The sequence below is a fragment of the Cibotium barometz genome, chromosome 29 (assembly GCF_041138505.1).
Source record: "Cibotium barometz isolate CiBa-2024 chromosome 29, ASM4113850v1, whole genome shotgun sequence".
Lineage (NCBI taxonomy): Eukaryota > Viridiplantae > Streptophyta > Polypodiopsida > Cyatheales > Cibotiaceae > Cibotium > Cibotium barometz.
Window position 1 is genome coordinate 12270047 of NC_141074.1, and position 17842 is coordinate 12287888.

Sequence of the window (17842 nt, forward strand, 5' to 3'; positions counted from 1 at the left end):
GAAACCCAAAAACATATGGGAAATGATATAGGGCAACCCAAATATATATATATATATGTAGGGGCTAGATCTAAGTAGAGCTAAAAAGAGATCTAAGAAAGTCAAATTTACCTACCAGCCGAGATACATTAACTTTGGCATCTCCCTATTTTATTTCTGCTTAGAGATGAACTTACTATCTCAACAACACCAGAATTCAATCCTTGACAAAAATACATGAGCCCATATAACTCTCTGTTAATATATAACTCTCTGTTAATTTTTCTTCATGCTTTGCTACCAAGATAAGGTCGCTCACATACACAAAAGATATCACGTACCTACCTTATTCAAAAGCAGCTTGAAAGGCTGTGTGTGAGACCAATATATAGAAATTAAGTGTTGATTGGTTTTTTATGGGACTTGTTTGAGCCCTTTGGATAGTGTGTTGACTTTGCTTTATTAGAAATCTTGGTAGCTACTCAACATATGCCTCTTCCTTAAGGTTCCCATTGAGGAAGTGGAGTTCAATATCCATCTACATCATTGACAAGCTATGTTGTAAAGCAAAGATGTGTGAATTGTCAATCTAATCTGGCACGAGTTCTAAAGTCTCTTTAAAGTTGAATCCTTGGCCACAAATTGAGCCTTTTACTTCTCCAAAGATCGTATAAACCAATACCTGGTTTCATATACCCATGTGGTGTCGATGACCTTTAGTTTGAGAAAGCGATTGACTACATGGCTGCTTTGAATCCTTTTGTGCTTTGAGAAGAGAGGTGGGCTACCTTTAAAGACTTCCACTATGAGTATTAGTGGACAAGGTTTAATTGATCCCTCTACTTTGGAAAGAGTGCAAGAACCTCTACTATGAATATATAGTTGACCAAGGTTTAGTTGATCCCTTTGCTAATTCTCAGTAGGGATTTCATATGGTTCATTAATGATGACAGCTGACTTTTTTGTATCAAAGAGTGGCTAAACAGTTGTTTCACCCACTTAGGTTATGGCTGAATCTTTGACGTTTCACAACCCATGAATCTTCATCCTTAGATTCTACTTCCTATGTTTTTGGTGCAAGCAATCCTTGTCAACTTGGAGAGGAAGCCTAATGCTCCCGTGATAGCAATTGTGTTGATTGAAAGTGCTTTCCTCAAAGTGGAGGGAAGTGTATTCTCTAGTCAAATTGATTGCCTCAAGAACACCACATTAAACTCATCCTTACCGTTGACTCATAGGGTCAATAGCCCTCATCTTCACGGTGTGTGTGCACTTTTAGATTTATGGATTTAGTGCTCCTTACGTTTTGAACATGCACAACCCAAGACATAAAAATGTGCAACTAAATGTTTCTGACCAAACGTGTCACTTTCACTACTTTTGTGGCCCTTCTAATGAGAATGTACATTTTGCAACGTTCTAGGGTTCTAATGAGGTGCATGGAAATGCAAGATGCTTCAAGGATATAACAGTATGCAATAAAAGCACAATACTTGTGCTTTTATTGTCTAGCACAAATCAAGGAAGTCAACCTATGGCCTGTAAAACTTCCATCTGTCCTAAACCTGCCAGCCTCCCTCGTAATGCCAAAGTCAACCTCCAGCATCCTCCTGTTCCACACTTGTAAGTATTATCGGCTAGATAACCAAGTGGATCCCTTATCCTTGGTCACTCCAACCTCTATCCCTTTATAAACCAAGGGGCACAAACTACTGCAACACTCATCTTATCTCATAGTTCTCATGTAGATGTGTCACCTACTTGGACCCGTGGACACAAACTTATATTATAATCGTTGAACATGGCCAAGCTAGTGGGCGGGTCTAGTGGAGACATGGATGTTATTAGATGGTCACTTAAGTTACTTTATGCTTTTGTTAGCACAGTTCACATAATGCAAATACGGCCCTCTTGATGTCTAAGCGAGCATTCATAATCATGCATTGCCATTATCATGGCTAAGGTCGACCCGTTGTCAAGAAATGGAACGTAAAAGGCCTAAATACCAGACAAGAAACAGAAATATCCCTTGTGGGGTTCAAAACATTCAAATTAGGAGCACCTTGACAAGTCCTCAATAGAGTTCAGAAGGCTGGATTAATTAACCACAGAGACTTGTTTAGAGTCCAAGTGTCCATCTTAAAGATCCCATCTCGTCATTTAAGCTTAAACATATCTAACTTCAAGAATAGACTGCCTTAATAAGTACATGTATACACTATGCCACAAAGATGACACGTCAGCCAGAGTTCAAGTAAGGACAACATGTCACATGCTTCAACGCTATATGGCAAACATGATATTTACTTGTCCCACAATGAGTAAGGAACCCACTGAGACTGCCATAAGCAGAATGCCACACAACGACACTTAAGGGCATAACAGTAGGCCAGACAACATCACTGAAATACAAAAAACGTGCCCCATCTTTAACTCAGAAAAGCTTCAAATTAGAAGATATTACTTGTCCAACAATGAGTAGGGAACCCCCTGAGACTGCCATAAGAAGAATACCACACAATGACACAAGGGCATAACAATGAGCCAGACAACAACATCACTAAAATGCAAAAAACGCACCCCATCTTTAACTCGGAAAAGCTTCAAACCACCACTGAGGCAGCTGTTCAAATGCCTTCAAGGGAATTTCATGAGTACAGGGATACAATGGACTTGCTATAACATGGGTAGCTTTCCCCTTTTCAAACAGTGATCTTACTCAAAAATCCCCGACACCAGCTAGTAGGACAATCCAGTGAACAGGTTTGTTTCACACAACATGGTGAGTCCATCTTGGTCAGTCAATCAGCTGTTTGTTGACCTGTAATGATCATCATCTATTGTAGAATAGATCATACCTTCATTGACTAGAAATTCAATGGCATCCCTGCTACACATCCGAATAAACAATCATATATTAGTGTTGGCAAAGAGAAATCATTTTCATCTGCCAAATCGGTCACAGCAAAAAATCTCACATAGAACAAAGTCTGATATTCTCACATCTTCTAAACCTTCTTAAATGAATCTGGAAGGAAACTGCATCTGCAACTACACAAAAGCTTACTTGACTTGCTTTCTGCTAAAACCACCCATCCTCCGTGTAACATCATCTACATGCAGTCCTGCTTCTACACTCCTGTGTCACATCAAAGCTCCAGTATAGGAGGAATCTTACAAAATAACTTACTTGAAATAAAAGACATACATATTAAAAAAGTGAGTGTGCACGAGTGCGAGTGCATGCATGAGAGAGAGAGAGAGAGAGAGAGAGAGAGAGAGAGAGAGAGAGAGAGAGAGAGAACAAGGGGGGGGGCGGGGTGTGTGCAGTATGTGTCCACTTATGCATCAACTAGAGGTAACGTAAACATCACTAGAAACTTCACCACACCCAGGCTTCAGTTTCATAATGCCTCGGAGAAAAGGCAGAAAGGAGCATTCCTTGTAAAGCAACTCTCTTGTCACGTGCAGCATCATAGCCTTATGCAGTTATGAAAGACTACAGATCAAACTAGGCCAGAAGGGGATGCACATACAGGCTATGAGGTTCTTCAAGGATAGCTTGTACTCTTTTTTGACACTCGTCCATGGAAACACCAATAGTCACTGCATATGAAGGCATGTACTGCAGGGAAGCAGTATAACATGCACCTGAGTTCAAAATACAGGCACATAACCAGAAAACGAATAGCATTCACTGGTGCCTAACTTAGAATGGAGAAAGACATATCACCTGAGTGTAGCTCCCAGAAATGCCTCTGCCAGCACCAGCTGGACCATTATAGAGGGAGGTATTTGTGGGAGCTCGCATGAAGCTGTTTCCCCTTTCAGCTGTAGTGTTTGTCAATCCAGGGGGAAATTGTGCACCCTGTATGACAAGAGAGATAAAAGGCTTGGTCATAATATCAAGCCTAGCAGGTGTCCAAAAACTTGGTGCATTGTTTGACGGTATGCAATAATTACCATAAATTTCAGGTTGTAGAGATGAACATAAATGCATTCAAGGAAATGGAAGGTAATCTCATTGAAGTCAGTTATAAACCTGCAAACGATCATATAACATGTAAAAAAACATCATATAACATGTAAACAAGCATCGTATAACATGTGCAACCTCAAGCAGTTAAAAGAGAACAAACACCACACAAAAAAATCAGAAAATGCAGGCAACAGCATTGAGTGATTCCTTCATGCAAACCTCATAGAGAAGGCCACCACATTTCTTTTGCCTTGGAAGAATCGAAGATGGCCATATATGCGGACATAAGCTCCATTTCTGCAACAGCAGGTGAAAAACCCCGAATACAGATACAAGACTTTCATGGTATAAATGCATCAGGACATATCAATTCTAATGTAATTATATGAACTAACAAAAGGAAAGCCAAGTAACTGTAAAGTCATCATTTCTGTGCATTCATGCATATACTGGCTGTCAATCCTGCAAAACAAGCCACATGTTAACTTTATCTGCTGAAAGCAACACAATATCCCCAAGCATGATGATTTTCCTGAGCATAAATAACACTAGACTGTCCTCACTGCTGAAAAGTTGAGATGATTTCCCCAAGCATAAATAGCACTAAAATGGTGCTCAAATTTTTAGAGAACCTGATTCTGAAACAGATTTTAGTGAAGGACAAACCAGCATTTCACATCGACCCTGCCTGTGCCATCATCAAGAACGAAGGAAACATCAGTGGATTTCTCCAATTTGTAAAGCACCATACCTACTAGGGTTACCTGCAGAAGAAACAATCAGATCAAGACATTCTGCTTGATGCAAGTTGAACTAAACGCATGCTGTAAAGCCTACTCTTCTCTTTAATCAAATGTTCTTCTAAGAAAATGCCTAATTCTCTTTAAGGACATAATTTTCTAGAACAAACATGTTGCAAAGTCTGAAATTTTGTCTAATCACATCATACATGTAAACGTGGTGCAAAGCCAAAGATTCTTTTTAATCACATGTGCTTCGAAAGGCAAACCTAATCTTTTCTTTAATCATGGCACATACATTGTTCAGATCAGCACCATCCACGCTGAAGGTGTCATCAAAAGGATGCTGCAGGGCCTGGCTAATCTGCTTCACTGTCAAAGGCAAGAGTCCGGCGCTCTGCAAACCCCCTTTCCGCATGAAAATTTGGAGATTGAAAGCTAACACAGGCAAAGAAACAAGTACTTTCTGAAGCAATCTGTGCAGCTAAGATTTGAGGCAATTCCATCAGGGTAGTAAGGCCCGGCTAGCCTAGGGTTTTGTTGTTCTGTTAAAACAACTGATTTTGCCTTACAAACTGTGAGTTACAGAGGAGGTTGAAGGCGTACCTTGCCATTGGAGCTCGCATCACCGGCAGCCTGAGTGAAGGCAGAAAGAGGGGGTTGGGAAGGAGGCATGAAGCCACCGCCGCTGAAGAGAGAAGCCCCCGTCTGACGGGCCATTGCATGCGAGCATCATGTTGTGACAATTGTAGCTTCAAAGCACCATCTCCGAGGCGGGAAAGAATATGTACACTGATACTTTTTATATATACTGATATTTTTATATAAAAAATAACTAGAATGCTTGGCAACCTTTATTCTTGCACCTATGTGTTGATTCCGTTCCATTTTTGCAGCACTTATTCTTTGTATGGGTGTTTTTTTCAAGTTTATATGAACAGCTTATAGAGCTCGAACAAGCATGAACATCAAATCTATGATTATATTTTACGTGAGAAATCGATGGATATTGACAAAGATCTCAGAGTATGTCGCAAGGTAGATAATTCCAAATTCATTACCACATTTAAATCTGAGTTACACATCATTCATTAAGTCATAGAATTTTCGTGCTCGTTTGTGTGAGTGAAGTTTTAAAAAAAAAACCATACATAAAGTATGGCGGGGAGTTGGCACAGTTCTCCCCAAAATTTAATAAACACAGGACGTTCTCCTTCCCCCGTTTCCCAAATAGCACTTTTAATATCGAAAGTGGACCAAAACACCTTCATTGTTGAAGGCGGCCATTAGTCCTACGTATTGATTCATAATACAAAACTCATTTTCAAATGTGGTAATGAAGTTGTAATTTTCTTATTTGCGAGGTGCTTTTGAATCCCCATCGAACATAAGAACAGGCTTCAAGGTCATTGATTGCGGATGTCAGTCTAGCATTGCTTCCAAGTATGCTTTTAAATTCATGTTCATTCGAGCATTTCAAATATGTCCTCCACTACACGAAGTATGCTACCCAAGCACTCACACAAAACACGATGACTAATGTTAAGCAAGAAGGAGAAGAGAGAAACTCTTTAACTAATGTGATTGATGATGAGACTAATGTTAAGCAAGAAAGATTAATGCTAATCATGTGCATAATGATGAGTAGAGAGAAGGAGAAGAGAGAGACTCTTTACGTAACCTACTCCTAATGTATATTACTGAATGAATGAGTAGTTACAACGAATATAGATCACAAACCAGACTCTTAGTGTTGTGGTAAACTAAATGCTATTGTCCTCCTCTATGCGTTATAATGGAAAACGTTAATATGGAGATGTACTTGTCTGATCAAGACGTTGTGGCTACATGCCCTTGGTCTTGGCTCTACAACCTCTGTCTCTGAATGACTTTAAATGACCCATGACTTGACTTTTTATAGGGATCCTAATAACAATAAGTCATATTCAAGTCGGTTTTACCTTTTTGGCTACATAATAATGTCCGAAAAGTCATATTCAGCCTCCAAACTATACCCAAAAGGTGTCCCAACTATTGGTCCATGTCCTAAGCGCCTTTAACCACCATTTAGGCTCCCAAAAAATGCTCCAAAAAATTACCCATATATGGCCTCTAAGTTTACCCTTTCAGATAATCATGCCCACATGGCACTGTAAGAAGGTGTGCACGTGACATCCCCTTCTGCTAAACTTGTAACACTAGGGAAAACCATGAACCTTTGCTTTGTTCTTGACTTGGTCTTTCTATAGGCTCACCTCCCAACCTTTTGGATTCTTTGCCACTAATACCTCCATTGGAACCTCCACTAGAATTGCTAGCTCTTCTTCTGGATTCTTGTCATGGTGGATTCTCTTCGTACATGGAAGACTCTTTGGTCCCCTTGGAAATTGTTGTGGCACTGGTCTCATCCTCTTTCATACTGGACTCAGAGAGATGAATGGTAGGCGTTATCGCCTCCTTGGGAATATGTTTGTCATCTGAGATAAAATTTGGTGCTTGTGCGTTGACTCCTGATTTGACTCTTCCACCCCACAAACATTGGCACCTCCTTAGGAGCTTCCACTGGTCTACACTCAAACTATCTCTTGATCCACTTCTAGTCGTGGAAGCTAGGTGGTATCCTTAAAAACTCCCTCCTAGTGAGCTTTTAACCTCTAGTGAATCCTCCACTTTTGTGCCTTGTTTATGGTCTTTGTGGTTAAAGTCAGTCTTTGAAAAATGGCTTCTAAAGCGAGCCTGAATTTCTTTAAATTCTTTATAGCATTGCGCTTGTCGTTCTTTGTATTCTTGACACCTTCAAGCTTCATGTTCTTCGTTAAATCTGTCCATAATTTATTTCCGTTCTTGAAAATAGTGAGCTTCACGTTCTTCTTTTCTTTGCCAGTACATCTCATCGATCTTCGCATTACCGGCAAATACTTCTCATAGGGTGGCTCCTCGGCTATGAAGAAAACATAGATTTTGCCACATGCAACTGCAAAACCCTAAGGTTGATGCAAATTGAATATAGAGTTGAAAACATTGATGTAGGGACTCATTTGAGGGAAAACCCAAAAACCCTAAATTTTGGGCTAAAACCCTAAAAATATAAACCCTAATTCAGCATGCAAAAACTCTACTTAGGATGAACCTAAATGCTCTAATACAAGGTAATATATGAAAGTGTGATTGTTGCTGATGATTAACGCTAAGAAAGAAAGAAAGATTAACATTAATCATATGTTAAGCAAGAAAGATTGACATTAATCATATGTGCAATGATGAGTAGAGAGAAGGAGATGAGAGATACTCTTCACCTAAGCCTACTCCCTATGTGCAATGGTGAGTAGAGAGAAGGAGATGAGAGAGAGTCTTTACCTAACCTACTCCTAATGTGCAATGATGAGTAGAGAGGAGGAGAGGAGAGAGACTCTTTATCTAACCCCATGTCTATTTCTCAATGAATGAGTAATTACAATGATTGTAGATCACAAATATGACTCTTGAATGCTATGCATAAACTAAATGCTTATTTGTCCTCCTCTGTTCTCATTAGTGGAAAATACTAATGTGGGGGTGTACTTGGCTAATCTAGATGTTGTGGCTACATGCCCTTTGTCTTAGATCTCTTGGCCTTGGTCTTGGCTTTGTAATCTTTGTCTCTGAATGCCTACTGATGACCCATGACTTGCCTTTTTATAGGGGTCTTGATAGCAAGTAGTATTCAGGTCGATTTTTCTTTGTATAGGGATCTTGATAGCAAGTCATATTCAGGTTGGTTTTGCCTTTTTTTAAAACCCACATAATAATGCCCAAAATGTAATATTTAGCCTCCAAACTATACCCAAAAGGTTCCTCAACTATTGGTCCATGTCATGGGCACCTTTGGGCACCATTTCGGCTCCGAAAATTGCTCCAAACATATATGGGCTCTAACTTTGCCCTTTAGGTAGTTGTAAGAAATAATCATGTCTACGTGGCACTATCAGAGGGTGTGCATGTGACATTGAGAAAATTTAATCATGGAATGCAATTTTCAAGGTTTCAAAGCCCACTTTTTCCTTAGACTCAGGTGCTTTAAACTCTAAACAACCTACTCGCTTCCATAAGACTAAATTCCTTGACCTTAGTAAAGTTATCCAATTCACCAAATGTTTCACATATTTGTGTAAAGATCTCCAAGTGTTGTCGAGGGTCAATGCTCCTTAAAGTTTGTGTATTAACTTAGCCACATGGGATGGCTTGATGTGGTTTCCCTTAGGCTCTCTTGATCTAATTCCAACTTCTTTCTCCACCCCCCATTCTATTTCATGTGCCAATCTTAAGATATCTACTTCAAATAGGGGTGTTGGTAAATCTAGTTGTGTATGATAGGATCTATATAGCTTCTTGGGGTTTCTATAGTAGGTGTTCCAACTGTCATTTCATATAATAGGTGGTGGAGCAATGCTTTTTAGTCTAAAACTTGGTGGTATCAAAGGTGTATGGAGTTGCAGAGTTTTAGATCGCACCTCATTATTTTGGTTTGTGTCACCTTTGGAGGCTCTCTTACTTTGGCTATGGTCATTCTTGCAACCATATGCTGCCCACAAAAGAAATGGCATTTCCAATTAATGTGTAGGTATTAACTACAACAAATTTGTGCTCTTACTCCTAACTCTTCTGTGCTTCTATAGATGTGTATCTTTAACTATTGATGTTCTTAAAGCTCTTATTTTGTGTATTTTGTGGCCACAACTTAGTCTCTCAATTTTTATAGGGTCAAAGTTAAAGGCGACCATCATCCCTCTGGTGTCAATGGGATATCTTTTGTAGTTGTTTTTGGCTATTGTGGCCACAACTTAGTCTCAGTTTGTGTAGGCTCAAGGTTAAAGGTGACCATTCTCCTTGAAGTCCCCACCTTGTTGCTCGTTATTATAAGCCAACTTCAAAGTCTCTCCAAGTAGCATCATCCCTTAAGGCCCCTAGCACTCCCTCCTAGTAGAGATGGCCTTTCATGATAGGGATTACCTCTTATCTTTGTGTAATTCTCTAATATCATCCCCATGATTTATTGATCTCTCACACTTGTTGATGTGTCTCAAGAGTTTTATTGTCTAAGGTGCTCAAGAGAGTTCTTGTGTCCCTTTGGCGTTCCTTTTCAAATCCTCTTGGCTAGATGGTCAATTCCCTAGATGGTCAAAATTGGACTTCTAGGTGACTAGATGGTCAGATTCCTAGATGGACAAAATTGGACTTCTGGGTGCAAAATAGGGCCAAAAAGATAAAAAGGACAAAATTGGACTTCTGGGTGCAAAATAAGGCCAAAATAGGGACAAAATTAGACTTCTGGGTGCAAAATAGGGCCAAAAAGATCAAAACAGGCAATAAAAAAAATAAAAATAAAATTTTTAATTGAAGTTATCTGATATACCAATACAAATGTTCGATGTATGGTTTGCAATTATACGCATATTGTTTGAATTTGAAAAGTATGACGTATCATTATAACTATAAAAACAAGTCAAAAAATTTTTAGAGATAAAATGAATATGTTTGACATGCAATTAGAATTACCCACGTCCTAAACAATATACTATTCAAATTATCCGCGTATTATTAGAATTGTTTTGAGCTTTGATTCGATCTAATTTTTAACTCAATCCTATACAGATCACTTAGTCTTTCAAATACAAGAGATGAAAATGTACTTTTGCAAGTTTTTCAAATTTCAACCGAATCAAAGTTTTTGGTGTTCCCAATGATGGCATGCAGCCAAGTTTAGTCTTAAATTTGGAATTATTCACTTTTTTTTTGAATTTTTAGATTTTTAACACAAGGAGAAAAATAAACAAAATTGGAAATAATACAAAAACTAATGGAAATTTCCCTAACAAACATGATATTGAAAGCATTTACTAGGTGCTGAGACCTTTCAATGCACCAAAAAGAATTAAAAAACAAGAAATCTTTTAAAGAGAAAGAAAACATTATCTTCTTTTCTAAAAGCAAAAAAAATCATTAAAAAAACATTCCACACACCATGCTCCTAAGATTTTCTCATTTATTGAGCTAAGCTAACAATGCAAAAGAGGGAAGGCAACAAGCTGCTCCCAAGTAGAGGCACAACCTACTGTTAACTATCTTGCTACATGCTAATACTAACTATTAACTATCACAACTTGGTATTATTTTTACTGGCTAGAATCATGAAAAAACACTTAAGATTTTTCATTGCCCTTATTTTAAAGATTAATTTATTATATATTTTAGTTATAAAACTGGCATGTAGTATACATTTTAGGAACTAAAACCGGGTAGATTGAGGAGTTGTCCTTATTCTGATTGGTTGAAAAAAATGTTTTTATCGACGTAGGTTCCAAAATTCAAAAATACCCAGGTCAACATTAATGGAACCACTCCTCCCTTTATTCCTGTTGGTAAACAACTACCGAGGTTCTGATTAAAAAGACAATGCTCACTACATCACTTACACCAAAAGGCTCCAGCTTGGACTTCAAGCATAGCTTCATTAAGATGCTCCATGACAAAATACTACCCTAAGACCATTAACAATGTTTCAGCATATAAAAACAAAAAACCCACCTGGGAACATCCTCAAAAACCTGCTACACTGAAGCAGCACCGACATCCTCAGATATGCTAAGGAAAACAGCATGTTTAAATTTCTGTCTAAGCATCTCGGCAGAAACTGTACTGAAGATTAATATGTTCTTTTTCTAAGGGCCAGTTTCCGGCTATCTTTTTTGGCTTGTACAGTAGCTGTGCTGGACAGTCCTGACCCGGCAACCCACTGCTGTCCCTCCTTCAACAGCCTTGGCATGCTGACAGCCATTGTGATAACCAGAAGTCCTACTAAAACAGGCAAAACTGGCGCTGATGCCAAATCCTGCTTCTGATGCTGTTCTTGTGCTAAGAAATGCAAGGGACCGACATGGATTTGTGGCTGCTGCTCCAGATCGACATCCACAGACTCTGATTCAAATTTGTGTGTTTTCTCAGAAAGCCCCAACATCAACTGTACAGAATACTTACCTCTTGGAAGACCCTGGACTTCGAAGAAATATGATAAGGGGAGAGGAATAACTCTCTCGATTTTGGAGGCATCACCAGCAGAAACAACCCGTATTGTCAAGTGCTGCTGCCATTTGTCAAGCCCAGCACCCTCAGCACTCCCTGTGATTATGGTCGTGGGTGGCTGGTCAAAGACCACGAAATCCACTGCAGTGGTATCATTTGCACCCACTTGAACAGTATATGACGTTGGTGAAGCTCGCTCAATTCTTGAAAGGCCCTCTTTGTCTTCCTTCAATACGACTTTGACTGTGTATGCTGTGTCAGGCAGTAGCCCTCGCAAGCGATACCTTCCTTCAGCATCTGTATTCGTTTCTTCGTAGTAGCCCTTTAATTCTGAACGGGCCTCCAAGGAAATGCCCTCCTCAGGCTTTCCAGTCAATGATGTCACAGTTCCAAGAACACTGTATGAGATGCGAGATGCAGCAAAGGCCAATTCCACCACACTTCCTGACTCCAGGTCAATGGCTAGTGAAGCAGGTGAAAAACTGTACTCCTTCAGCAGTGGGCGCAGGAAAAAGTTGCCCGGGAAAAGACTGTCAAATACGTAAGCTTCTCCAGAGCTTGTAAGTGCATTCTTACGGAAGCCATTGTCTCCACTTAATGAAAGCAGGACTGAAGGTAATTGATCTTCGGCTCCTTCTCCAGGGAGAATACGAACAACAATCTGACCCAGCTTTTGGCATACAAAAGATTGACTGTCTATTGATTTGAAATGATATCCAGCCTTTGCAGCCTGAACAACATATATTGTATCATCATAAAGAGGTCCAGCAACATACGAACCATCCTTCTCTGTGACCAATGTCATAACTACATCACCTCTCTTCAAGCTGCCATCAATGCTATCCCTGTCTACAAGAATTGTGATATCGACTCCCTCAAGCACGGGTGTCACACTCCCTTCAATGTACATGCCCGGACGACCAACGAAAGCTGGAATCTCTGGTTGGCAGGCATCAAGCTCAACACGAACATGGTGTTCCCTGGGATAAAAGAGAAACTGCTTTGGAGGAGGAAGTGTCATATCGGACTGAACATAGTTATTCATACCACGTATGTCCCTTGGAATGAAATTTAGATTATCACCGAATTCAGCCCAATGATCATACTCCAAGGTAGTACTTCCACTTGCATCAGTTGCAAGTCGCAAACGGTTATTAGAGTCTGCAAATGAGCCATCATCCCTCCAGACAAGAACAACGATGTTATCTGGCAGCTGCTTGTCATCTATGTGATCTGCACCATGAATGAAGATTTTTCCGTTAAGTACATACTTCTGCCCTATCAGTTCAATAGGGGCTGGGTTTGAAGTGTCAAATTGAAATGGAAACACTCCAAAGGACGTGCATGTTTTCAGAATGTGCAACTTATGAATCCCTGGTTGTTTTAGACAGATTTGTTGCCATCCTTTCTTAATCTGGGTCATCAAAGCTTCTCCATCTGGCTGTATGATTGAAGCCTCTGCAGGATGTGTTGAGTGCATAGTCATCCAGAAACCTTTCTGTGTAAACTGAGCATTTGTAAAGTCAGAAGTTCCTACATCTGTCTCAAGAGTGCTTTCTTCCCAACACCACCCATCAACCAAACCAGGGACTTGTGAAAAGAGCTCATGCTGTACATTTAGTTGGTACTTGCCTGGAAGAACTTTGTCAAAGAAGAAAGTGTTCCTGTTACTTGCCAAGCTTGTCCTCTGCATCCTGCTTGAATCCACAGTTTTGGTCCCGGGAATGAATGGTGCAAGTGAGACCAAGACATTTGAGTCGCACTGGCCAATGCAGTTCACAGAACCCGAAACACTTACTTGTGCCTGTGTTAGCACAACATTAAGGACAGGTCCTGTGACAAGAACATCTATGTGTGGGGGAGAGAAAACAAGACCACTTACATGCTCGGCCTGACTAGTTATGGGTGAAAGTCTGTACTCTCCTGGCGGCACCTCAAAACAAAAAGAACCCTTTTCATCCACCAATTTGGTTTGTGCCTTAACATTTGCTGGCCCATGAGTTAAGGCTACTTGGCGCTTTCCATGATGGGTGCTGCTATCAATCACAATAGATCCACACAAATCGTACTTGGAAGCAACAATATCTGGCAATGAAGCAATGTTTGGTAGCACCATGAAATTCTCCAAGGTGGTAAACTTGTAGTGAGACTTCTGAGCCTTCACTGTGTATTGAGTTGATGTGACCTGGTCAAGCTTGTAAAACCCACCAACATCTGTGATTGCCTTCTGAAGATCGTTTATCAGTATCTTAACACCTTCTACACCAGCTCCTTCGCTGTCTATAACACGCCCTCCCACAGAAAATCCAGTAACTTTGAATGGGTCAGCAAGAAATACATCCTCATGGCTGACATCCACCTCAATCAATGCAGGGGAGACATCAAAAACTGTGTTTTCCCCCCTATAAAATGGCACTAGCTTATACTTCCCACAGGGCAGAGAACTGAAGATGAACTTCCCATTTGCATCTGAGACAGCATGGCATAAAGCTTGCCCGTAGGAGGGCAGGCTCCCTGATCCTTGTGCACATGGAACCTCTGTGACATCATCTGAATAGAGGTAAACATGGACACCTAATACAGGATTCCCCTGAGACACAACAGATCCTTCTACAAGATAGCCGGGAACGAAAAAAAATTCGCCGACATCCACATTCCCAAGCCCTAATGCCACATGAGGGTCACCTTTAATCTCCACATTAAGCTTTGGGTGATGGGCCTGAAGCCGATAATTACCAGGGATGAGGTTAACAAACTTGAAATCTCCTCCATGGGTGGTCAAAACTGAAATTGAATTATGTGGATCATTAAGGTGATCATGAGATGCTAAGGAGACTACCACATCTGAAGGCCCTTTACCGTTTTGAGCACAACTGGGAGCTCCTACAGCCCCAACAACTTTACCAGAAAGGGAAAAACCAGTGTAACGGAAGTTAATGTCTTCATTGTTGTTACAGCCATTGTCATCGGCAACCACGGTAACCTGGTTAGGGTTCCAGGACCAGCCCCGAGGGCCTTTGACTTGAAGGGCAAAACTGCCCTTATCATAGACAGGGAGAAAGTAGTACCCGTTTGGAGCGCACTGGACTCTGTCTTTGACGAGCCCATCAAGAGTCCGGAGCTCTACGGTGATGTGGGAGTAGTCTGGTTTCGGATCCGAGGGTTTCCTGGCCTTGGCCAGATTTGGGCTGGCCTCCACAAAGCCTCCGCAGCCATGTATTGTGTCGGACGCAGCAGCCGTCCGGGAAGCCAGCAAGAAAATCAAGAGTGCAAAAAAAGGCATTTTGGGTCTCGTCCTGCACCGATCTTCCCCTCTGGGAGACGCCATAGCTGTGGGAGAACTTCAACAGTGCATCGAAGAGACTTTACATAAACTTTCTATGGTTTTAGCTTAGCCCATTAATTTTGGATTAAAGCAAAGCTCACGTTTATTACATTTAGGCGTTATAAACTTATATATAATCTATTCTATCTTCTATCTATATCTATATTACATATTAACCATGGACAACCAAGGCACAAGGAGAGGATAGAAAGAAGAGAAATCATGGATTTCTAAAAATTGACCCTTTGTATTCCTACGATTCTCTTCTTAATCTCTACTATCTATTATATGTTACAAGGGAGATTTAGAGGGGCAGGCGACACAGAGAAACTTGAATGGCAATCCTCGAAAGAGAAACTTGAAAGGCACTCCAGCCAAAGGGAGAGATATCAGCTTCTTTGGCGCCATGGCTGTGGGAGAACTTCAACAATGCATTGATGAGACTTTACATAAACTTTCTAAGGTTTTAGCTTAGCCCATTAATTTTGGATTAAAGTAAACCTCACGTTTATTACATTTAGGCATTATAAACTTATATATAATCTAGAATTATAAGCCTGACTGAAGATAATGATTTTGATATTCAAAGGTGGGGCTGTGAGGTGGTGCAAAAGGGCCAAATTATTAGATTGCTTGGTGTTCCTTTTGGTGTTGGACTTACTAATAAACAATTGGTAATGTGGGCCATTAATAGGTTTTTGGACAAATTGAAAAAGTGGGAAGGCTTTAGAGTCTGCTTTCATAACAGGGTTGATATTTGCAAGTTTGTATTGAATGCTTATGTTATGTTTTTATGCCCTGTGCTAAATTTTGGAAAGTGCCACTGGAAGAAAATCATTGGCCCTATTAGAGATTTTCTGTGGAGAAATGGCAATGGGAAAAAAAGAGTCTCTGCTTGGCTTGCTTGGGATAAACTTTCATTTCCTAAAAAGGAAGGGGGCATTGGTATTATTCACTTGCCCACTCATTGTGCTACCAAGAGGACTATGATGCTTCCTAGATTTTTATCTCAAAATGTCACCTGGCTCTAATGATGAGGGAACTAGTGGAGCTTGCTGATGTTGTGGCTAATGGCAGATGGGGAAACCTGAACTAGAAGGATAAACTTTTCTCATGTGCCCCTCTTAAGATTACATGCTCATATCTTTGTAAACTGCTATGTAAATGTTGGAAGGACAGCTTGGGCTTCATGGTCTGGGATGGAGGTGGAAGGGGAACAAGCAATTCCATGCTTATTTTGGGTTTATGGTGGACTCATAAGTTTAATCCCCCTCTAGCCCTGCTTGATACATATGTGGCAAAGAATCTTAAGAATAAAGGCATTAGGTATCTGGCTGATTTGCTGGGATAGGGATCTGGCAGGGTGGAAAGATGTGAACCTATTATCTGTGGAATTTTAGCTCGCTAGGAGGGAAAGAGATTTGATGGCTCAAGTTTTGGAGGTGCTTCATGTTCCACAGCAATTGACACCTCAATTTGAATCAAGGATTGGACTTGGATCAATGGTGCTAAACTTAAGGAGGGAAAAACCAGGGACATTTATGCATTAATGAGAAATGGGGATGCCAATGTGTTGTATTATTGCAATAAAATCTGGAAGGTAAAGTGGAGCTCCTCTAGCTAGAAAAAGAGATGGAATCTGATCTGGGATTGTTAGATCCCTAGGAAGTTCCAAGTCTTTCTGTTGAAGGTTTACATGTGGGCATTACCTATTGGTTCTAAACTGCAAAGGAGAAATATTTCTAGTGGCACCAGGTGCAGGTCTACACAATTGAAGATGGCAAACATGTGTTTTGGGAATGTCCAGCTATTAGGACTACCTAGTCCAAAATGACCAAATGGATAGAGAAGGGTTTGGGTATGCAAACATATTGAGGGGACTAGATCTTTGGTAAGTGGTTAGTTAGTGATGAACACAGTGGGCTGGTGTTTAATACTATCAGAACCTGCATTCTATGGGAAATCTGGTCTAGCAGGAATGCAATTGTATTCTTGAGGGTAGCATGTACATGCTTGCAAGATTCAGAGCTTATGCATAAATGTGTATATGTGCTGGTCTGTATGTAATGTGAATAAAATTAGGTGTCCTGAGATGGATTTGTTGATTCAGAATCTGCAAAGGGATATGCTCTGAATGTTGCCCTGATTCTTGGTAAGCTTCAAACGTACTAGGGTTATTCCCCTAATGCTGGATTGTTTGCTGCTGCTGCTGCAGGTGAAATGTTGGGATGGGAAGAAAAGGTCTCCTAAATTTGGACCTAAAACCCTGAGGTGGTACCGCAAAGAAAAACAAACTGATCATACATTTGTTGCTTTTATTGAGAAACCGGTTGGAATGCTAGAAAAACAGTGCCCCCGTGTGGTTGCACTACAGCAACTACTATTATGGAGGCTTGCCTACTATTGGAGTATCAGATTTACTGGGAACAATTTTGCTTCTTGTTCGAGGATGAAAGATGGGAGTTTTTATGTAAAATTTTGAATGAGGTGGAGAAAGAGTGGTATTCTGGTTTTGGTTGTATGACAGCTATTGAACAGTTAATATAAATAAATATTATTGATCCCAAATAAAAAACTTATATATAATCTATTCTATCTTCTACCTTCTATCTATATCTATATTACATATTAACCATGGACAACCAAGACACAAGGAGAGGAGAGAAAAGAGAAATCTTGGATTTCTAAAAAATTGACCCTTTGTATTCCTGCGATTCTCTTCTTAATCTCTACTATCTATTACGTGTTACAAGGGGGATT

General features: G+C 40.2%; 2 protein-coding genes across 5 annotated transcripts; both read right to left on the bottom strand.

Moving 5' to 3' along the window:
• Positions 1-2545: 2545 nt before the first annotated feature.
• LOC147621851 (replication protein A 32 kDa subunit B-like) lies at positions 2546-5498 on the bottom strand. Of its 4 annotated transcripts, none has more exons than XM_086823619.1 (10): positions 5305-5497; positions 4997-5095; positions 4625-4722; positions 4373-4420; positions 4178-4255; positions 3943-4021; positions 3713-3847; positions 3516-3604; positions 3047-3118; positions 2546-2869 (listed from the first exon to the last, which is right to left on the bottom strand). In XM_086823619.1, exons 1-10 carry the CDS (start codon positions 5416-5418, stop codon positions 2785-2787), a joined length of 897 nt encoding a protein of 298 aa, XP_086679745.1. In that variant the 5' UTR covers positions 5419-5497; the 3' UTR covers positions 2546-2784. The 4 variants fall into 4 exon arrangements, with proteins under 4 accessions (XP_086679745.1, XP_086679746.1, XP_086679747.1 ...); XM_086823620.1 differs by having other exon boundaries at positions 2546-2866; positions 5305-5496; XM_086823621.1 differs by lacking the exon at positions 3516-3604 and having other exon boundaries at positions 2546-2866; positions 5305-5498.
• Positions 5499-11063: 5565 nt separating this feature from the next.
• On the bottom strand, positions 11064-15141 carry LOC147621852 (Carbohydrate-binding-like fold). Its single transcript, XM_086822875.1, has one exon. The coding sequence runs from the start codon at positions 15083-15085 to the stop codon at positions 11381-11383; it is 3705 nt and encodes a 1234-aa protein (XP_086679001.1). The 5' UTR covers positions 15086-15141; the 3' UTR covers positions 11064-11380.
• Positions 15142-17842: the final 2701 nt, after the last annotated feature.

Coding starts and splice junctions, on each gene's coding strand:
- LOC147621851 (XM_086823619.1), bottom strand. CDS start 5,418: ATGGCCCGTCAGACGGGGGCTTCTCTCTTCAGCGGCGGTGGCTTCATG. Junction 4,022..4,177: donor GTGGTGGCCTTCTCTATGAG/GTTTGCATGAAG, acceptor GATCGTTTGCAG/GTTTATAACTGACTTCAATG. Junction 3,848..3,942: donor TCTACAACCTGAAATTTATG/GTAATTATTGCA, acceptor CTTGTCATACAG/GGTGCACAATTTCCCCCTGG.
- LOC147621852 (XM_086822875.1), bottom strand. CDS start 15,085: ATGGCGTCTCCCAGAGGGGAAGATCGGTGCAGGACGAGACCCAAAATG.